The sequence below is a fragment of the Lepidothrix coronata genome, unplaced genomic scaffold (assembly GCF_001604755.1).
Source record: "Lepidothrix coronata isolate B3197 unplaced genomic scaffold, Lepidothrix_coronata-1.0 Scaffold30, whole genome shotgun sequence".
Classification (NCBI taxonomy): domain Eukaryota; kingdom Metazoa; phylum Chordata; class Aves; order Passeriformes; family Pipridae; genus Lepidothrix; species Lepidothrix coronata.
This window is the reverse complement of record NW_016690210.1, coordinates 5,127,678-5,150,492: the sequence shown is the minus strand read 5'-3', so window position 1 is coordinate 5,150,492 and position 22,815 is coordinate 5,127,678. Positions and strand designations below refer to the sequence as shown.

At 53.6% G+C, this 22,815-nt stretch overlaps 1 protein-coding gene across 1 annotated transcript in view; it reads right to left on the bottom strand.

Moving 5' to 3' along the window:
• The window catches only part of BCOR (BCL6 corepressor), a 59,623-nt gene that overhangs the window by 33,663 nt on the left and 3,145 nt on the right, over positions 1 to 22,815 (bottom strand). Inside the window, 5 exon segments of the mRNA XM_017810993.1 lie at positions 361 to 414; positions 1,127 to 1,461; positions 1,464 to 3,918; positions 4,801 to 4,879; positions 6,419 to 6,548. Of these exon segments, the coding sequence (XP_017666482.1) occupies positions 361 to 414; positions 1,127 to 1,461; positions 1,464 to 3,918; positions 4,801 to 4,879; positions 6,419 to 6,504 (3,009 nt within the window). The 5' untranslated portion in view covers positions 6,505 to 6,548.

Below are 22,815 nucleotides of genomic sequence, written 5' to 3'. Positions count from 1 at the left end.
CAAAACCAAAGGTTTCAGATAGATAGCTAAGGGTAGGTGTTTAACACACCTGACTCATAAAACAGTGTTCTAGCATCTTATAAGCAAATAGCCACACAATTCTTTCATATATAAGTGTATATATATATATAAAAGATTATATATAAATGTATATTGTATATAAAACAAAAACATTCCATTTTGGAGGTAAAAAGAGACGAAAACAAAAAGAAATAAAATAAAATAAAAAAAACAACAACACAAAACTGTACAATGAATAAAGACGACCATGGCCCACAAACTTCCCTTTGTGTATTTGGAAATGAAATTTAACTCAAAGGTTTATGTAAGAGTCTAGTAATAAAAATTTGAAGAACTGACCTCACAGTAAGCAGCAGGTAGACATAAAATACTGTCCTCTTGTAATCCTTCCATCTATGTAATTAAAATGGGCACTCAATGGATCATTTAGATAATTTCATCCATTTTTATAAGCATAAACCAATTCTTTTCTTAACAATGCAAAACAATTTGGCTTAACTCATCCCTTCATTAAAAGTAAAAACACCCTAAGAATATTCCTACACAATATCTGTCTATCATCCCTCAGTATCAACCTCAATACCGCTCCTACTCTTTCCTAGGCGTTCACTTGGCGCAAAAGTTGCCTGAGACCCACTAATACATGACTGCGACTCCTCTCCATCAAATGGCACATTTGGCATACTAATCACAACTTCTGAGTATGCTTTGCTAGCTGGCACTACAGGCCAGCTGAGAAATTACAGCCATTGCTAGCGCCAAGGTAACATGCATGCCTGTCTGACTCCCCTCGTAACTGCACAAACATTTCATTAACGTGCATTAACATTTTTATCAGATCTCAGTAAAAGCCCTTAAAAGCTTATTAGCCCGTACATACCTAAAAGCCACACGTACTATTCTTTACATCGCCTTGCTCTCATTAACAGACTTACTTTTCTATTTAAAACCGTTTCTGGAGAGTATGCTCCTAACCTCCTAACGAAAAAAAACTTTTGTTTTTCTCCCACCTGCATTGCTTCTCTCAACTTTAAAACTCAACTGTGACTCGCAACAGAGAAATAACGACAAAAAGCGCGGCAGTTGTTGGACCACGCGGACTCACCTGCAATGCCCGCTGCTCCCGGCTGAGCTGGCTGGAGTCGGCGTACAGTTCAGTCGTCACGCACTTGAATCGATCACCTACATAACCGGCAGAGTTTGCGATCCTCTTGGCCAACTTAGACGGCTTGGGCTTCAGTATTTTGCCATCGGCAGATTCTGCATCATCGGCTCCGTCTTTGGTATAGGTCTGGTTGGTGTCGATGCTCGGCGGCGCGGTCCCCATGCAGAATGGCTTCGCATCCTCCTGCACCTTGCCAAAAGCCAGAGCTGGAGCATCACTCTCGTGAGTGCTTTCCAAGAAAACGGGCGAAGGCTGGACTGCCACTCTTTCCTTAAGCCGAACACTGATGAACTCTGGGCCTGCTTGAAATTATAGGTTTCATGAAGATCGTTATTTCTTCCAAACTCCTCTCTCATTACAATAAAATCTCTGTGCTGCGGCGCCTGCTCTACCTTGTGCTTTGTAGGGTCATTAGTCTGATTACTGCTTTCCGTGGCAAAGCTGGCTTTTGTTACGTTTGCTTCACTTTTAGCCTCTTGCTCGTCTCGGAGAAGATCCGGGAAGAGGTGTTTGTCGCTTTTTGCCGAGTTTTTATTATGGCCAGAGTTCTGGTGCAATTTCATGCTCTTTTCACTGGGCATTTCGAAATGCATCTTCCCGCCACTCTCCAGGAGCTCTGGCAACCGGCCCCGCAGAGACGGGTCCTCATATCGGACCCTCTCGTGAGAACGTGACCTCCTTTCTGGCTTCTCCTCCTTACTGATCTCCAGAGCTGAATGCTGCAGCAGCATGGGGTGCACCATCCCCATTTCCAGTGCGTTCTGGTAGGTCATGAACTCCCCCCGCCCTGCTGGCAGGCTGTAGGGGAGGCCAGGTTTGGGAGCAAGGTGGGTGGGGTAGAGGCTGCCGTTGGGCAGCAAGACAGGATGTGGATACACATGTCCTTTCCCATGGAGGGTGAGAGGGCTGATGGCTATCCCTTCCGGCACCGGGTACGGGAGGTAACTCCTGGGGTAGGGCAGAGGTGGAGAGCGAAACGCCTCGTTGGGTGGCAGAAAGATGGGGCTGGAGGCCAGGGCAGTCTCACTCGCCTTGAAGTTGGCCTCCTGGCCACAGGATTTGGCCACCTTATTGCTCTGTTTCGCAGGGGTGGCGACAGGCTGCCCGACGTGCTGGATAACCGAGGCAGTGCTCTCCACAGAGCTCCGGGCCACCTTGGGACAGTCCGCGTTGGCGTTGGGAGCTGGTGATGCTGATGCTGGCCGCCCTCCCGCTGACACCGTCCCCGAAACACTGCCCACGACTGCCTCCGTGCCACCCATCCTGGGGCAGGAGGAGCTCCGCTGCTGTGGGATAGCCCAGTCCAGTGCCTTGTTTTTCAGTTGGACATTCTTCCCAGCCTCCTCGCTGGGGCTGGGACCAGGAACAATCCAGGAGGATGGTGCCGTGCTGATAATTTCAGGCCTGTAGATGGGGCAGCTGTTCCCGGGAGAAATGGTTTCTTTCTGAATGATGTCACTGCCAGGCAAGTGCGTCCCCCCTCCTGCTCTTCCATGCACCAGCACTGTTGGCATAATTTTCTTACCATGGTCCAACTTGCCAGCAGTTTCTGCATCAACCACTTTCGCCGACAAGTCCAGGGGTTTGTCGGTGACATCTTTAGTTGGGGTCTGCTTTTCCAGGAGTGGGGGAGACCTGCCGTCTTTCCGGTCGTGGCCAGCTTTCCGTGCATGGGGAGCAGATGGTGGGGGTGCCTCACCAGCATCGCTGCCTTTGGGAAGCTTCCCATTGGAGAGGCGAGAGGGTGGAAATTCACCACCAACGTTCACGTAGGGCTTTGGGAGAGTAACAGCGGATGAGGGAGAGGTGGTGATCCTGGGGAAGTGTTTGTGGAAATCCGTGTAGGCATCCCCCACCTGGGCGGGCAGAGGGAGGCGGGGGGACGGCCGGGGCGAGTGCGGCAGCAGGAGCGCGGGATCTGCCGGCATGTTGGCAGGGGCCGGCTTGGCAGCGGGGACGCGGGACTGCTTGCTGCTCTGGATGTGGGGGTAGGCGTGCGTGTCGACAGGGGTGCCTGGGCTCACACCCATCTTCCACGACAAGCTCTTATCCGGACAGTGCACCAGAGGTGGGATTGCCGGTGAAGCCGAAGCAGTCGAGAGCCTCATGGGCGACGCCAGCGACGAAGGGATGTGAGGAGCAACGTAGTGGGAGGGAGGCAGGTATAAAAAACGTTCACCGTTCGTACATACAGGTGAGTAAGCCAGGTGCTGTGGCAAGCTGTAGGTGGACTGCTGAGGTAGCAATGCCTTGTACATGTTCAACGAATACTTATTTGGTGAGTCAAGGAAAGGGTATATGGCAGGCGTTGCACCCTCCATATAGGGGTTTACCCAGGGGAGCCTTAGGTAACTAGCACCATTGACACCGAGAGGACTCTGCCTGTCACCCGCAGCTCGGTCCAAACCCAGCGTCTCCCCCGTCGGGACAGAGTTTTTTTGTATTCCAGGTGGCGTTTTGTAAATAGCGCTGAAGCCGTTCGGGGCTTTTCCAGAGACAGCTGCGCTTTCTACCGCTTCGGGAGGATTAGACTTAAACTGTATCTCTGGATTTCTTTCAGGAGTAAATCCGAGGCCGGCTATCGAACTCGTAGCATCCCGTGATTTTTCCGAGCCAAGTCCGCACAAGCTGGAATAGATACTGGGGACTCTGAGTCCTTCTCGCATGAGGCCAGACCTGTCCATACTCAGAGCTGCGAGACTGTCAATGCGATGTGCTGTAGTCGCATCCACCTTTACAGAACAAGAAGTACGTTACTTTCACATCTAACTAACACGACTGCCATTCAAGCTACAGATAGATCAGCATTTCAGAAGATAAACAGTAACAACAGAAACATGGTATTTGTTCTGAAAATGTACAGAAGCTGGTCACACTTGAAAATGGGAGAACAGGAACCTAGGGAGCAACATCAGTACCAATCTCTCCATATCCAAAATTCAACAGCCAGAAACAAAAGTGTGAAGACCCAAGCAGCCAGAAGTGGTCCAGAGACGATGCTCAGTGGCACCACTTCTGTGTGACAACAGGCTTCTCAGCCCCAGCCCTGCCAGAGCAAGTGGATGTAGGCTGTGGCATGGATACCAGAAAGAGAAGGATGGAGTGCCTCTCCTCCTCCTCCTCCTCCTCCTCCAGGATCTCTCCCTCCGCCACAGCTCTGCTCCAGGACTCACCACCACATTTCACAGGGTGAGACTTCTGAGGATGCAGCATGAAGAAAGGTCCGCCATGGAATTTCTTTCCCACTTCCTACTCCCCATGTACACTCAAAGAAAGAAAAAACCCACCAACTTTGCTGAAACATTGATGCACTTAATGCTTACATGAACTATTTTTGTTACGTGCCAGTATTCTGCGTGACATTATTCGTAACAGCAAAATTAAGCACCTGACATCATACAACAACATACACCACAAAGCCAGCATCAAGAGATTAATGAGATAAACAAACAAAGCCCCAGCTTCACTCATGTCCCCAAGCCTGCTAGAGCTGCAACAGAAACCTGTTTTAATCATTTCGCCAAATGGATCGCATAATAATATCCAGGGGCAGGAGTTGGGGTGGTGAGGAAAGGCACAGATTCATCTGCAGCATGAAGTTTTTAACTTCTTACCACACTGTGATTCAGGTGATTTTCTTCCCTCAACTCCAGTCTGCTTTTCGGTGCATCGCCATCATTAACTGGAATTTTCCTATTAAAAAACAGAAACTTACTATTTGAAAACACTCTGCACATCTTGGATCAGTACAAGATCATATCACCTCCATATTTTGATCCCCCTCAAGATGTACCATGAGATAATGTATTTGTCCTCCTCTGTCCCCATGCACAGAGACTACTTTGAAAAGCAAGGACCGTTTGAAAATAAGCATAAAGGGTTTCGACACCAAGAACACACCAGGCACATCTCAGAGCGGCCTCTTCCAAAGCAAGTGGTTTTTGTCAAGGTCTTCTCTTTTGCCCCTTGCCCTTTTCTTTTTCCAAGGGGAGAATAACCCATTTTAAATATACCCTGTTCATGTACCACCCATAAACACTGCTGAGGAAAAAAATTAAAACACACATGCCAATATCATATGAACGTCAGCTCTTCCATGCTAAAGAGGGAGCTGCACATCTGTGCTATACCAGTGTTGCAGCACTGGGGCTTGTTATCACAGAAATCACCAACAAAGAATATACCTTAGCGCCAAATTTCAAATCCCAGGGATAAAAATTGCTGACATGCAGCAGAAGGAAAGTTTCAGCATTACCCAAAAGAACTTCTTTCAATCAAAGTGTTTAAAGGCACACCATCACCATAGAGCAGAAATACGATTTTAATGCATTTGTTTTTAAAAAGATTCGCCTTTCCTGCAAATAACATGTAAAATTATTATCCCTCAATAACTGTAAGGAAATTGAGGAGGAAGGGTGAAAAAGCAAAGTGAGACACTTGGCCGTTTTCCTTTAGCTCATGTTTGCAAGTAGTATTCCCCGCAAAGACCAAAAAGTTTCCCCAGCTTCTTGAAGGCTTTTCACACAACAGTGAGAACAAGGGCTGAGAAGAACAGAAAAACACTAAAACCACACAAAATCGACACAGAGAACCGCAGGTGTATCTGCAGCGGTTCTGCTCAGCATCATTCTGCTTTTTAGAAAGCTGGGATTTAAAGGTAAAGGACACCAGCCAGTGACTGTGCCACCCCAAGGAAAACTATTAAAGACTAATTTTAATCATCGACTGAATTATACTCAAGAGGAAAAAAGGTAGAGGGGAGGAAAAATTCACATGTGGGAGATGGGAAGGCCACTACTGATCCTCTTTCACAGGATAAGCTGTTGGTCCAAAGGCAGGGAATGCAAAAGTCACAGGCATGAGGCAGGAGCCCCTCTGCTACAAAGAGTCCCCACAAGAACACATGCACTATTTGGTTTAAATCCTTTTCATAAATATAAAGTAATAAATTAATTGTAAAAGCACCTTTAAGGGCTGCTTTGGGGAGTAATCCCTTTAAAGGGTGTCCCCACTTCACTGACCCAGGTTGCCTGTTAAATAGTAAAATCAGCATCTGCTCTGCTGCTCTCGGGCACGTCTTGTTTCTCTCCCCTTGCCCTCCCTCCAAGCTGGGCTGATCTCGATGCAAGGTGGCAGCTACCTGCTCCACTACTAGGGAAGTGAGCAAACTCCGAGAACGTCACTCTGTAGAATTACAGTGTGGTTTAACTTGCCAGAAGCTTAAATATTTACCTGTCTTCATTAATTCCACACATGCGGACCCTTTCATTGCTCATCCAGCTATGAACGTTGCCATACAGGGGAGTTGCAGAAAGCATGACGTCTTCTTAAAAATCACCACTTTTCTTCACGGTTTTATATTCTATTAAAAAAAAAAAAAAAAAAAAAAAAAAAAAAATTGAGCAGAATTTGTCTAGGAGGAAGTGCAAACACCACGGCAGAGCAGCCAGCCTCCCTCCGGGTAATTAATAATGAATGCAGGATTGGTGCAGGGAGTGAGCTGCCTACGTTAACCGCTAAGGGAGATACCCGGCAATAAAGGAGCAAATTGAGGGCATTTATAGGTCAGAGGAGATGGATCTTCTCCACAGCGCACATCCAGAAAATTAAGAATCATTCCAGGCTATCGACAAATAAAAGTTTCTCCGCAGCCTTTCATTTCCACGAGAAATGACTCAGCTGGTCAAGTACACACCAGTCCCCAAATCCTCATCTTACACAGATTGAACCAAGGAGGGAGACCCCATGGGCCTGGGGGAATATGTGAACTACCCACAGGTGGTCACCAAAGCCCTCTATAAGGAACACACAGGAGCAGGAGAGCATGGCAAGAACAACCACATACCCCATGTATTCACCACGCTGATCGCTGATAAAGCCTTTACACGAGGACTTAAAACTGAAGAGACATTGCTACAGAAGGGATCTAAATAAAAACCTCCCCTTTAGCATCTGCACATGACTAACTTGGAGAAAGGGGTTAAAAATAGTAAGTGGGTTGGCAAGCTCCCCACCCCTTGATTTGATTAAGTGCGGAGCCCTGGTGGCTTCTGCATTGGAGCTGCTGCTGCTGCTGCTGCTGCTGCTGCTGCTGCTGCTGCTGCTGCTGCGAGTGCTTTCAGTAATTCAATGATGCCTGCTCACTCCAGGGAAAGAAATCATTAGCGGGCTCACTGGAGAAGTATTAGCAGTCCAAGAGGATCGGCGCCCTGTGTAGCCGGAGAGGCAGGTGAAACGTAACCACATTTTCGCGTCCAGCAGCAGAGAGGGAAAGGCTTTTCCTCCCCTCTACCTTGCCTAATGCCACCTCCGCTCACATTAAATTCTAGTTTGCTGCATGAGCGAAGTGTCAGGACAAGCTGCGTTTTATTAACAGGATTATCGCGGCGCATGATTTATTCCAGTGCAAGATTTTAATTGCTCTTCGGAGGTTGAGTCGTTTCTTTTGACTGAGCTTCAGCCTGCATCCTGCTGCTAAATGCTGGGTTAATAAGTAGGGGGAGCCTTTAATGCACAGGATATCCCTCAGCTCTTCCTCTCTCACAAAAATAGAAGCCTTTAAGCAGGAGGCATGATACTCCTTTTACACACACAAACCAGTAACGGGCGATTGACCACTGGGAGTTTAATGCTTAACGTCTCCCAAAGCATCCATGCTTCCCCGGCAAACTCATATCCTTTGTCAGACTACAAAATATGCAAATGATCACTTTGGCATTTAATGGGGAAGAAGCCCAGATTGGGCCTTTAACACAATACTTCACACACGTTCAGAGGGGTTTAAGAACTGAAACGGCAGGAAAGCCTTGTTCCCCAACACTTTTTTCTCTCTTCAGAGAGGCCTTTTGTGCAAAACTCCACGTCTGGAACAAATGTATATTAATGAAACGGCATGTTGACCCTCCTCTCTCCACAACGGTTAGCTTTCCCTAATGAAGTCCGCACAAATTGCTGTGAGGAAACAAAAATCCGTGGAGGTTAGATAGCGCACTATCATTCAAAAGGAGCTATTTCACTGGAAAGACGTTTTCTGGACAGATTTACTGGTTTCCAGATGCGCCGCTCGTAATGTTTTCAATAGAGGCAGCAGCAGCATGGAGAGAGTGATTTAGGGTTTTATGTAAGGTTAGTAGCCACCCCATGTGCTGCCTTATCTGTGAGGGACGGACACCAGCTTGGAGAAGGGCCTCGGTGGCACATGGCCCTGCTCCCTGTGCCCCACTCTCCTCGGAGAGGCCTGTCTGTGCCCGGCCTGGTTTCCTCGGTGGAAGTGTATCATTAAGATAAGGCGCAGTGCCTGAATTAGAGCCCATCAATCCCCTGACACGTGCAGATAGCGAAAGGCTGAAGTTGCACAGGGGGCCGAGAGCTTCCCCAGCCACAGCGGGTAATCTGGAGGCTCCGTGTCCCACCACCCAAGCAAGGGCAAAGCCCATCAGGTCGCAGGGAGGTGGTGGGATGCCCTGGGGGCCACTGGGCACGTCAGAGCCCGCGCCCTCGACGGCTGCCAGTCCCTTCCCCAAAGCCACCCCTTGTCACTGCCCGCCCTGGGTGCGCATGTGTGCAGTTATAATCATCACCGCCCTGATGAACTTCTTGTGAACTGTTTAAAAGTGGAGGTCTGCTGAACGAGAAGCGGCGCCACTGCCAGCCGTAATTTCATTGTAACAAGCAGCAGACTCTTAACTCTTCGCACACCCCATCCCTCTCCCCCCTCTTTTTCCCTGCAGGCAGCAGCCCGTCGGGGATGCTGGCTCGCAGGGGACTTCAGCGGCTCGGCCAAACGCCGGCAGCTCCTCGAGCCCTCCGCGCTGCAGCGACGGCGGCGGGGGCGTGGGGGGCACCGCACCTATTTATACTCAGCTTCCGCGGGGGAAGGCGCAGCCGGTCCCGTTATGTAACCTCGACGGCAGGCTGAGCGCCCCAGCGCACGGAGGAAACCGAGGACAGGTCTCTCTTGTCCTCCCTCCCTCCTCCTCGTCCTCGTCCTCCCCGCCCGTCACCCACCGGGCCACCGTCGGCGCGTCTCGGGGCGCCGCAGCCCCCCCGGCTGCCCCCGCCGCGCTGCGCGGCAGGGCGCGGATCGGGGCTCGGCAGCCGGAGCGCGCACGGCATTTCCTCCGGGAGGTGTCTGGCCGATAAAGCCATTTGCGGCTAAATATAGACGGTGATGCACGGAGGAGGGAGGGAGGGAGGGAGGCGCGGGGAGGGGGGGAGGGGGGCGGGAGTGAGACGCGCAACGCACACGCGGTTCCGCAGCGATGCCGCCGTGCGAAACCAGTTGTGAAAAGCGCCTGCAAGCACTAACCTGCCTCCCGGCGTGCTGCCGAGCGGGGCCCCGGCGTGCCGAGCCGTGCCGTGCTGAGCCGAGCCGAGCCCTGCCGGGAACACCCACCGGCCCGCGCAGCCCGCGCCCCGCCAGCCCCGCGCCGCAGAGGCAGGCACAGACACACACCGCGCTGATTAAAAAGGGAAACGTTTGGGTCTCCCTCGCAACGTCAACAGACTTTTGGCAGCCATTGACGCCAGCAGCAGCAAAGTTTTGTTAACACGCTCCTGGCGTGGAAACGAGAAAAACCCGATGCCCGCGGGGAGGGGGGAGAAGGAGGAGGTGGAAGCCTCCACTTCTCCTCGCCTCCGGGGGAAAGAGGAGGGGATGGCATCACCACTCGGGCCAAAACAGCCTTCTCTTGCCCCCTCCCTTCCCAGCCCCCCCGCCATGATCCCGGGGTGCCCAGCGCCGAGTTTGGGAGGTGAAAGTCTCAGCGGGGAGGGAGGTAGGGGGAGGTGGGGGCTGGGGGGTTGGAGGAAGCCCGGCGGGGCCGGCGGCTGCAGCGAGCCAGGAAGCGGGGAGGGAGGAGAATTGCAGCGGCGCACGAGTTCCCTTTTGGCGCCTTTACTCTTTTCCACCTCCGAGCTCCGTCTGGCAGCCCGCCAGTTTCCACTGCACAAGCCACGGAGCCGGCAGCAGCAGCGGCAGCGCAGCGGCAGCCGGCGGGGAGGGCTGCGAGGGGTATAAAAAAAGACTTCTGCGAGCGCCGATGGCACCGACGGAGCGGCAGGCAAACAACCTGGCCTTTCGGATATCAAAAACGATGTAATAAATTACGCGGCTCTGATCCCTCCCCCACATCACCACCACTTCCCCCCCACTCCGCCCCGCCACCGCCCGGTTCCAGGCCAGTGGAAGGATCATTTCTAGATTTGTGAAAATCCCTGAGAGAGAAGTGAAAAGCAATCGGGGACTCGTAGGGATCCACTTCGATTAGCCCTCAGCCCCGTTCATCTGGAGCTTGATTTAAAGGGCAGCACTCGCACGGTATTTATAAGCTTAAATACAGAGCTGATGCTTATGAATGTGTCTAGGTACCTCGTTTATCTTATACCTCCGACTTACATATTTACGAGTTACAAAAACAACGACCTGTGCCACTGCTAGAAAGGAGACTTCAGAGACACCGTATTGCTGCACCGTTTACAATGCGCCGTATAAAGCTCTGGAAGCAGCCAGCGATCTAATATTAGACAAGTGTTTAAAGAAAAGGCTTGGTTGCGCTTTTTATACATATATATAAAAAAATAAGAAATACTGTGGGTTATTTTTTGCAACCTCCACAAGGCATCACCGCTAGTGACACGTTTTGTAAACCAGAGGAGGAAGCTGCAGACTAAGTAGCCGCCGCACGGATCCGCGGATTAGAGAAGAAGTTTGACCTTTACCCGGGACGTGTGGCATTTCATTTAACCATAAAGCTAAGCACAATGCGCCAGCGAGATCGCTAAACCGATTTAAAATACATATTGAGTCATGCACGACAGTAGTGCATCTCGGTTTAGGCAGCGTGCAGGCAGCGCAAGGGGGTCGGCGTCTATTTTTAAGCCTCCTGCCGCAGCCACCCCCGTCGTCCCCGTGTCCCCCCCTCACCGCGGCTCCCACTCCGTCACGTGTCGAACAGCGACCGGGACTTTCTGCCGTGTAAACACGGCGCGGCGGAGCCGACCGAGGGCACCCGGGGCCGCCAAGCCAGAGCCAACACCCGCACCAGCACCTGCGGGGCATCCTCCCCGCCCCGGGCACCGCCACGCCGGGCTGCGCTTGGCTCCGGCCCCACGGAGACACCCCCGCCCGCAGGGGGCTCCGGCGGGGGCGGCCCCTCCGGCACAGGCGGCCCGAGGGAGCGGCGGCCCCCGCGCTCCCCCCGCGCCGCCTGTCACGCCTTGGACCCTGCACAGACAGTCGCAGAGCCGTAGCGGCAGCGGCGCGTTCCCCCTCTCCCATATGCTGCGAGGCGAATCATTGCATCGCTCTCAGCGCCGGCGGCAGCCAAAAAGAGAGGGGGGGAAAGTTTTCAATTAATGATAAGCCTAGGAACTGGGGAAGGGGGCGGGGGAGGAGGCCAATGAGGGAAAGTTAAAATGGCTGGCGATCCTTCAAATAACCCTGGCTGCCTTCCCCGGAGCCTGCACGGCAGTGCCCGCCGTGGAGCCCCAGGGGAAGATCCAGACTCCCGCACACACCTCGTCGGGGTGCCCTGGGGGCCAAGGCTGCCTCGGGGGGGCAAAGCTGCCTCGGCACACGGCGATGCCCACACCTGAGGGTTACGGGACATTTTGCATGGCGGGGGCACTCGCTCCCATCCCCCCCTTCCCTCCCTCCGGTTAAAACACATCGAGGGGGTGCGACGGAGAGATTGCAAAGGCTCCCACGCACACAGCGGGGAGAGGTGAGGCAGCTGGTACCCAACTTTGAGGCATCACTGCATGAAGGATTTCCCAGAGATTCGCGGGAAACACCGACCCCGTCCGCCGCACTGGCAGCCCTGCACCGCCGCTACGGCGTCCGCCCCCGAGCCGCCCCCCCCCGGCGCGGGCGATGTCTCCGTCCCCCGCCAGCGCACATCGCGGCGGCGGGCGGGATGTTCCCCCCGGGGTGCCGGGGGATTCCTGCCGCCGCTCCGGCCGTGCCGGGAACAAGGCTGCCGGAGGAGGCGGTGGCGGAGGAGGGAGGGAGGGAGGGAGCCGCAAACCGGCTCAGTCGCAGGAACCTCCCGGGCCCCCGCGCAGACGGGGCCCCCCGGCGAGAGCCCGGGCTCCCTCCTTCGCCCACCCGCCGCGGCATCTCCCTACCCAGGCCGTCCGCGCCATTTTAGACACACACACTCACTCGCACACACACACGCACGGGAGCGAGGTTTCCGCTGCTGCTGCTGCCAGAGACAACAGGCAGCAGCCGAGCCCGGGCTGCGCAGGAGGAGCAGCGGCAGCAGTACGAGAGGGGCACACACACATGCAAGCACACACACCCACGCACCGCGGGCCAGGCAGAAATGTGCATTTCAGGTAATTTAAGGCCGCATTCACGGAGCGGGGAAGGAAAAGCGCAGGCCTGCGCGACCCCCCCCCCCCAAGCCCATTAACCCGCCGCGCACTCGGCATCCCGGGAGCCCTTCATTGTTGCCTTTATTCCGTATAGCTTTTGCTTTCCAGGAGGGGGATAGAAAGAATAAGAGAGAGGGGAGGGGAAAAAAAAAAAGAAAAAAAGAAAAATACCACCAAGCCAGCCCCTTCCCCCCGCTCGTCCCCCATTGTTCGGCCGCGGGAGGCTGGGCGAGCGCAGCGCCACGGGCTCGCCATTAGCCGGGCTCCGCCGAGCCCCCCCCCCAATAGCTCGGGAAACTTATGAGGCGAGAGGAAGGGGGGGAGCCCCCCCCAGCGAATACAAAAGTCCCAGCGCTCCTGCGAGAGAGTTGGGCGAAGGCCTGCGCTGACTTCCGCAACGTTATCCTTGCAGAAATACCGGAGCACGGCCCCCCGTTTCCTTCCCCCAGCCCCCGCCGCTCTCCCGGGGGGGGGGGTTTGGAGTGATTAATGGGACGTACGCCCTTGGTTTCCCTCCGGCCACCCCGGCACACCGCTCCCCGGCGCGGAGCCGCCGCCGCACGCTGGGCGGGGACGGCCCCCCCACGCATCCGTCGGGGACGTTGGGAGATATTGATCACGGACGACTTCATTTTGCATAACTGCGGCTGACAGGGCCTGTGGCTCCCTCATTTACGGAGCAACAGCTTCGCGGAGCTGAGGGATGGGGAGCTGCTCCCTCCGCTTCCCCCCAGGGCCCTCCCTCCCTCCCCGGAGTGGCAGCCCCGCAGCCCCGCCGGGGGACGGCGGCTCCCGCGCCTCATGCAGCAAATGGCCGGCGCACAACAGGGAAATATTAAACTTAGGTGCCTCCGTCTCTCGTTCTACCTAGCGAGGCCGGTCTGGGAGCCTCTCTCTCCCCGCAGGGCTTTGTCTGCACAGCCACGGCGGGGCCGGGGCCAGGGCACGGGGACCTTCGCCGGCCGCATGTAAGAAAAAGTGCTTGGGAAGTTGGGGCTTTTTCCTCCTTTTTTTATTTTTTTTTCTTTTATTCCCTCCTCCTCCCAACAACAAACAAACAGCTCGGTTTCTGCTGAACAATGCATAAAAATTAGCCTCGCCCCAAAGTTTATGTCGGGTTTATGGCGCTAACGTTTCTCTTTAACGGGAAACGCTTTCCCGAGCACTTCTGGAAAGCGCTGGCGAGCCCTCGCTTACGAAAGCTGCATTACGAGCACCTCGACTAAACGTCGCTGCAACTCCATGTCCCGACCTCACATCAACCTTCTCCAGACCTTTAGAGGCAAACGTCCAGGGTGGGCACAGCCAGCACCAACCACCGCCCGCCTCGGCGTGCGGAAAACACCGGGGGAAGAGAAAAGGAATCCCAACAACAACGCTCGGTTTTTCCGTGAAAAATTGTAAAATAAAAATAATTTTTAAAAAAAGGTAAGAAAATGAAGGGGAAAAAAAAGGACATAAAGTTGCCGGTGGCGGCGGTGCCCCGGCGGAGAAGAGGGCAGCACGGAGGCCGCCGCCGGCCCTGCCTTCCCATCCCGGCGCTCCGCACCGAAACAAAGCAGCGAATCAACTGCGATGCAGATGGGCGGCTATGAATTTTTTGCTGCTGCTTAGAGCTTTAATTACTCGTTCTTGATCCGTGGGACTACGACACGACACCGCCAAGGTTAAAATGCCCTGAACAGCTCTGAGCAGATGTGAACGAGTTGGCAGACGCGCAAATGAGGTCTGCCTCTAAGCATGATAACAAGTGACTAATACATTGCATATCGCTGAAAGAAAATTATTTTTCTCTAATTTGCATTAGCTTTTTTTTTTTTTAACGCCGGCGACATTCCCTCCTCAGAGGCAGCAGCATAATCCTGAAAATATTGCTCCGTGACTTTAAAAGATTTGGAAGGAGGCAGCGATTGCCAGTGTTTTGGCTATGCAAGTGTTTTGGCTATGCAGGCTTGTTTATCTTTCCGCCTTTGCTCCAAGGCGAAACTAGTTTCACAAGCAGTATTCTTGCAGAAAAATGGTACATGTCATATAAAACACCGGTTTATAGGAATTGATGCTAAAATTGTTGAATGACTACTGGTGTACTTTTGCCACTAATAGCACAGCGTAATCCATAAAGGACTAAGGGGACAGTCAAGGCCAAAAAGAGGAAAAAAAATAGATTGACTGGAGAGAAATAGATAAAGACAACCCATCGACCAAAATTACTAACACGGGGGGGTGGGGGAGGAAATAAACATCTCCCCTTACCACCTGCTTTCCACCCCAGGGCCGAGTCGTCAAAAAGACAATAGTATGTGGAGGTCACTTACTATATAAAACACAGCGATTCTCGTAGGTAGCGAAATTATGTCAGGTACAAATATAGGCCGGAACCCAGTTCTCCAAGTTCCCTTGACTTTCCAGAGGCTCTTCTGAAAGGGCCAGGAGATCACTCTGGATACCGGAGCAAACTTCAAGAACAGACCGCATTTTATATCCTACGCTCAGATGGCAAACCGAGGGGCTTAGATGCAGAGGCTTTGAGCAGAAAATAGCCGCTCGGGCAATTTATGCACGAGGAGTTTTACTCTGAAGACCTACTCCAGGGGTCCCTGCAGGTCCAGGTTATCGGGGGTCGCATGGCTCCAATCTCAAGCGATAACAACTTCTCCTCTGCCAACACGTGTTTGGGAAGGAGACGGGCCCCCGCACCGCCCTACGCCCGGGGCCAGCAGCGGCTCGGAGCAGGGCTGACCCCTCCTTCCACGGGGCTGCCTCTCCCGCTGCTCCCGCGAAGTCACCAGGGCCGGCGCAAACCTGCCGCCGGGGGGGATTTCCCAGCGCCGGGGCCGAGCATGGAGCCGGCCGCTCCTCCCGCTGCCTCTCTGCGCTTGTAAATCAAGCGGAGGAGGAAAGGGGGGTCGGGGGAGGTGGGGGGGACGCTTCTCCCCGCCCAGTGGCGTTTGCTTAAGCGACTCCCCGGCGGGCGGCCGGGGGACGATGCTGGGCGCCCCTCCGCCGCCCGGGATGCTCCGCAGAGCTCCGCGGCCGTCCCGCCGGCCCCCGCAGCGCCGGGCGGTGCCTCCGGGAGCGGCGGAGCGGCCCCGGGGCCGCTCCGGCCGCAGCGAGAGCTTTTGTGTGCGAATGCCGGCGAGGCGCGGGCTTTTCGCGCTCCAACAGCTGTCACATTATTTGCACTGGCTGTAAACAGCCTTCGCCTTCCCCCCCCACACCCCGCCTTGCCACAGAGTTAAACCCAGACTAACAATCCCCAGTTAGAGATCAAACCAACAACAGCAGCATTGTGTCTGCCTTCATTGCTTTACCATCAACTACTGCAGCTGGTTTACTCGAAACAAGGAACACCCTCTACCCACCTCCCCCGCCCAGGGGCCAGAAACGTGCTTGTTCCCGGCGGTTGGCCAGGCGGAGCCGTGCTGCTCCGGGGGGATTCTGCGGGCCGGGGCTGGGGGGTGCTGCTCCGCCAACGCGATGCCGGCGGGGTCCCGAGCGCCGCGGGGCTACTCCCCACAGCGGAGAGGGGTTTCCAGTCAGCACTCACGCCCGACGAAACGCCTTCAGTCAGAAGTTGAGCTCCGCTCTCGGTCTGGCTTTTGGGAAGGGCGAGGGGGAACCCCGCTGTAGCGGGGAAAGCCGCGCCTGCAGCTGCGCGGCGCCCCGCGGCACACGGCGAGCTCGCCCCCGCGGCGCGTCCCCGAGCAGCCCTTCCCCGGGAAAGTCGGGTTATTCACAGTCCCTGCCCGGCCGCCTCGCCCCGGGCCGCCGGTCCGACCTGCTGGGGCAGCGAACCTACAGCCGAGGGGCCCCTCCGCCGCCCCTGCCCTGGGCGGTGACCCCGCAACCCGCGGCGGCCCCGGCCCCTCCGCGCAGCCGGTCGGCTGAGAGGCACTTCCACCTTCCTCCCTTTCCATCGTAAGGCAAGGAAAAAAAGATGCCAATAACTTAAAGCGCGACTCCAGCTTCGCTCACCATACAACCACCTGGTAGCAAAGGAGTGCACTGCACACTCTCAGTGGGCCTTCTGTTGGGCACAGCTGGAATTTGAGTGTAAATCCTCGTACCTCCTTCCCTGCCCTTACTTGTTTTTACATCAGCAGCAAAGCCAGAGGAGAGGTGGAATTTACTTTACAGAAGCAAGGGAAAAATAAATCTGTTCGAGGAAACCTTTCTGTGCCCAGTCTGACTCCTGGCATTACCCAAATTGTGTGTCTCTTAAGGGAAATCCAAGACACAGCAACTTTCTCTGAAATTTGTGTCCCACACAAACTCTTGAAGAGGCTATAGGAGATGGAGTAACACTTTCTAGGTACCTATATGCAGTTTGAGAGCTGGCACCAGAAAGGAAAAATAGCTGATTTTATTGGAAGCACGTCTCCATCTGGGCCTGACTCCTGCCAAAGGGCAGCACTCCCTAGGCAGGTGAGGTGCTTCACACCAACGTGATAAGTCTCCAATCGACTTCTGAATCTGATTCACTGACCAAAGATGCCAGTATGTACTCGCAGGTCAGTATCATCGACTCTTCATTGCCTATACGTAGCTAGAAATCTGCTGGCCTGGTAAAAACCACTGCTAACAGAACAATGTCAGCAAAGGCTGCAACAGTCTTGTGAGAGACGGGCGATTCGTGCCTACTGAGGCTCTTTCAGCACAAAGGCTTTTAGAGGAAGAAGAGAGAGAAGGGGGAAAAAAAGGAGGGAGGGCTCTCGTGTTTCAGGGCTGCTGTCCCCTGGGAACCAAGAACCAAGTGTAGCTTCAATCAAATGCTGACTTCTCCTCCGGGAGCTCAGTAGGAAACCTGATCTCACTAGCTCATGCCTGCCTCCATGCATATAGGCTGGGTTTTCTTTCATACCAGCAATTTGTATAAAGAGGGGAGCCAATACAGTTTATTGCAAACGAGATCTTGCAGTAATGGATCTAGAGAGATATTTCTGTAGCTAAAATAAGACAACCTTCAGCCACCTGCTCAGGGCAGGCCGCACCACAGCCGCCTCCAGCTCCACACGCATGGCTCTGCTGTGGGCGCCCCTGGCACTGCAAAGCACAGCCTCCCACGCATCTCCTCGAGCCCTGCATCCTCCCCAGCTGGCAGCAGCCGCCCTGGGTTGGGTTTTTTGTGCAATGCCAGGTTACACTTCCATTAAAACGTTTACCCTGGGAGATCACTTCCTGCTTGCAAGTATTGTTCCGGCTTCCCCTGCTGCTCCCAACTTTAGCCAGAGCTATTTCTCTCCTCACCCAGTGCGGTGTGGAGACCCCACGGTCTCCATCCCTGCTTGTTGGCCCTGGGCTGCCCTGGCACGGCAAAGCACAGCATGGCACAGCAGAGGAGGTCTGCGGGGAAAGGCAGGCCAGTCCTCCAGGCGGAGCTCTGCATAGCTTCACACCGGGCTGCTTAATTCTGCACGGGGCTTTGCTAATCCACTTTGTGCTTGACTACTGAAACACACTGCACGGGGAGCACGACCAGGCCAGAGCAAGGTGAGCCTGGGGGACCAAAGACTGTGGGAAGGACTTTCCCCAACACCCAGGTCAGCCTCCTACTGCTGTGGGCAAGCCGAAGAGGCTTAAAGCACAACACAGCACACCGGGGCGTGGGAGCAAAGGGGATTGCCTGGGGATCAGAGATCCCTGTAGGATCTCTCCATAGCTGGGAGCTTTCACACAGAGAAAGTTTGGCTCAGGGAGAGAATTTACACTTAGAGGAGCTCAGCCCATCCCTTCCCATGCCATTAGCAATTTCTCTGCTAATTTCAAGGAGAGCTGAGAATATGCCCCTACAGCTTTGATTTCACTTCTCTGCCCCTACCTGTCATCATAGGCAAATGCCATACTCAAGCCCTAAGTAAACAAGCCCCACGAAGCTCTCTCACCCCCCTCCAGGAGACTCCCAGCTACAATGCCACCCCACTCCCAGGGAACGCAGGGGAAATACAGCAGTGGGTGAGAGACAGGCAGCCCCACAGCACCTGGTCCACACAAGCACAAGGACACTCGTTGGGCTGTCCCAAGCATGGAGTCTGCTCTCTGTGCAAGTACAGGTGTATTTCTCTCTTCTATCAACTGTGCCAAGTACTGGCTACTCCAAAACTCCCATGAAGTTGGAATTCTGACTTTTATAACAGAGGATACGGGCCCAAATGTTTTGTAATATGCAAATACTGAAAGACATACAAAACGTCCAGTTGAGGTATTCCCAAGCCTTAAATGAGCACTTGAGGTAAGAGCAAGAGCTACTCCAGCAAAAGCAAAATACACTCTGAGAAAGAACAGGCTGACTGGCAGACTGCAACCCACTGCGGGCCGTCTAGAGGTGTGTGGGGAATGACCCTGCCACAGCACTGTGCCAGTGAAGCTCCTGGATGTGGGAGATTGCTCCGAGGGCAGCAGGAGCCATGGAAAGGAGAGCATGTTTGCTGGGAGCACTCTCATCTCTCCTGGCCGGAGAGCAGGCAGAGGAAGCACAATGCCAGGCTTTCCCAGTGTGGGCTTGGCCGCGCAGCATGGCCCCGAACCTCCCCCTTTCCCCTGTGCTCTACTGAACACACTCGGCTCTTTATACGAGCCGTTCCCAGTGTGGCTGGTGGATTCTGCACTTTCCACTTTAATTGTCTTATCCAAATAAAGCTTTGTTTTCCTTAGCACGACAATCCCAACATTCAGGCCGAGATTTTCATTGGACAGAGGAGATATTTTATTCTCCGATTGTTTAGGGAGTCAGGGCTTACAAGGAACAGCCCTGGCTTGTGTGCCTCCGCTCACAATGGGGTCTTTGCAGCCCCAGTCTCCGTCATGTAGATTCATTTTCCGGAGAGATCGGGATGAGAATCATGTTTCTCTCAATTTCATAGCTTTCCAAGTCTACCCTAGACTTTAACAAGTCTTTTAGTTTGCACCTAGACAATAAATTTAGTTTAATTTAGCTTCCGGTCTTTAATTTTAGCAGGTCTTCTTTTTGCATGCAAATCAATATGGCAATTACCATCTAAAAGCTCGCCCAGCCCTAGGTCAATGTAAATTGATCATTGTCCTCCTTCTACAAAATAACACGGGAGTCTGTGGTGCATAATGAGATTATACTGAAAACTGTCTTTCAGATCACAAATTATATTTCATGCTGTCAGGATCTTCTCCAAGCGGACTTCCTTGCACGTCTAATCACACAGCACCAAATCTGTCAGCTCATGAGGTAGGTTTGGGGTGCAAAGAGCAAAGGGAGAGTCCCAGATAATTCAGACAATAGTTTCAGAAAACAGGCAGGCAGGTATACAGAGGCGTGCTCTCACTCGCTAACTTTTCCAGCGGTGGAAGAGATGAGAGGAAAAAAAATCCCCACTCAGCCAAGAACTGTTGTCCAGCAAACATGAAAAAATTAATTCCCTGCTGGAAACCAGCAGAACTTTCCTAAAGCCACATTAGCAAGGAGTTCTTGGCCTCCTTTCCATCCCCACCTCGTCTGCTCAGCCATTCAAAGGAGCTTTGGCAGCCTGCTCCAGAGAAACCCCCACGAAAGACACACTCCCCCGGCAGAGACGTCCCTGCCCGCCGCAGCCTGGGGACCTGAGCAGGTCGGGTTGGAGGGAAAGGTCGCTCCGGAGCAGCGGTTGCTGTAAGCCGGTTCCCTGAAAGGCCAGAGGATTAACGGGATCTGCTCACGGCCAGGGGAACTCCCCCTGCCTGCAGCCCGGGCCTCTGCGCTGCCTCCGGCACACACACGCGATGCAGCCAGCGAGCGCTGCTCAGCAGAGCTAAAAGGGGTGAGCCCAGCTCTCCACATCACCACTCAGGTTATTGAGACACCAAGAAAAAGGGGAGCAGGCCCGCTCTGACCATCAATTATTTCTAAAGCAACACCAGCCTAAGGAGGAAGTATTAAACTCGGCTTCATGCTGCTCTTTCTAAGCCCGCACTAAAACGTGATCTATTGTGGTGTCTGAATCACACATCACCTGTGCAACCCAACTATGCTGCAGGGTCCCAGCAAGAGTCCAGACCTCTGTCAAGACATGCAGAAATCAGAGATCACCTGTCCTCCATACCAATCATCGATATACTCCAAGCCACATTTACTCCGAGGGCAACGTGGCTGCTACAGCTATGGCCTTTTGCCCATCTTTGCAGGGGCCACTCATCGGTCAAAGTTGAGAGACCTTGTAAACGACAGCCACAGATTGCCAGGACTACTTTGGTATGTGCAGCACTCATTATTTTGGGCTGTGGTGGCCTGCGTCCATTTTCTCCACAAACGGAGACACAAAAGCATGTCAACAACTTCATGCGGTCTTGCAGCTGCACAGATCCAGAAAGTTTGCTTGCACAGACTGTACAGGAGCCCCTGAAGCTTAATTGCTGTTAGGGGACCTTGGCTGCTTCATCAGTTTTTAAAGAAGTGAATTATCATGGAGTAGAGGAAGAGGAGGGAAAAGGGATGACAATTTTGAACTGCCTGAGAAGCTGCAGCTCTTGGTACATCCTGGTAAAGGCAGATACAGCGTGTGACATGGAGCCTAGATTGTCCACCAGCACAGGAATAAAGCCAAGGCACCAGTATTGTTTCAAGACCCAGTCCATATTTGGGCATTCAGCTCACACATCCTAAGTATTGCTCTAAATATTAGAGACATTTGCCAATGTGTGGTTCATAATGCGCTCAAATGGGAGAAGTCATTTCTGTTCACTCTCAGATTACTGCCTTGGTCTTGATGGTGGGGGGTTTTTTTGGGGGGTGGGGGAGAAGAGAGGGAAATCCTGCTGAGTCTGTTTGCACTGGTCTCTATTAGATATGCAACAAATCTGCCATTTCCGGCATTGCTTCTATCTAATTAGAGATGTATTTAGATGTGACGTGTAAATAAGCGCTGAGCTGCCTGCTGCCCTGGCTGCGCGGACTGCTCGGGAGCATTTCCAATAAGGCTGTAGCGCCCGGAACCAGGGCTCAGACAAAGAGGGATGGGAATGGTCTGCGCTGCAGGCGAATCCAACAAAACCAGCTTTTATCTATCGCTCTAAAGCCTTAACTGCTTTTAATCTGTACCGCCCAGGCTTGCACGCCAGGATCGCATCTCATCCACGGAGGACGTCTCAAGCACAAAAGGAAGCACACACATGCACGCAGGAGCTGCAAATAACCCCCAACCCACCCGAGCCTCAACGCAGACCCTGCTCTCCACCTGCCCTTACACTCCACGAGGTATGGGTGCTCCCGTGGGCTTCCAAACACCTCGAGGCAGGTACACCCGGCTCCTGCCTGCACAGACAACTGGACTGCCTGCACAGACAACAGACAACAGCCGAGGGCTGCCCCACGCTGTGAGCACACACGCGGCCCCGTGGGGCGGAGGACACCGAGCTGCCGGGGGACAAGTTGACGGGACCTGAAGGTGGCCACGGAAACTCGCTCCCCGCGTGGGGCCGGGAACATCCATCGCGGGGTTTCCACTGCAGCTCGTAGGAAGGGGGGGTGTGGGCACGGCGGGCCTGCGGAAGGCGGAGAGCCCCAGGGACGCCCCGATGGCGGGCCCCGATGCCCCCGAGCCCGAGGGACTGCGGCAGTTGCCCCGGCCCTGCGGCGGCCTGACCCCGGCTCCAAGCGCTCCTCGGAGTTTCCAGAGAGAGGAAACTCCTGGGAACAAAATCATCTGGCGCTTGCCTCATGAACTCTTTTCCTGTTGTGGGAAACATCTCTTATAAAGCCATTAGATGGACCGGGCAGCGCTGCCTCGTCCCAACCCCCGGCTCCGACAGCATCTCTGCGATCGCTGCTGCTATCGCAGCTTTCCAGTCCGGAGCAGCCAGCCACGACCTTCTCTCGGCCTTAAGGGTTAACAACCATCTCCACCAAAAAAAAAAGAAAAAAAAAAGAAAGAAAGAAAGAAAAAAGAGGTGAAAAAAAAAAGAAAAAGAAAAAATATCGCTGTGACCTTTTCCTCTCCGTCTCCCCCACTCTCCCTTTCAGGCTCTGGTTCTTGAGCTCGCAGGGAGCCTGAGCGGCTGTCTAGACCGATCTATCACAGACGGACAAACAATACCAGGAGAAGCCCCTGCCCGGTCCCTCAGCCTCCGCCACTCACCTTAGAAATGGCGAAGAACAGAAAAGTGACCGCGATACAATCCTCCCCGGTATATTTATAGCCTTCCACACAGCCCACCTTCATGCCTGACAAATGAGATTTTGTCTGCTCTCTGAGCGTACGCTCCAATAAACCCCCCCCCTTTTTTTTTTTTTTTTTTTTTTTTTTTTT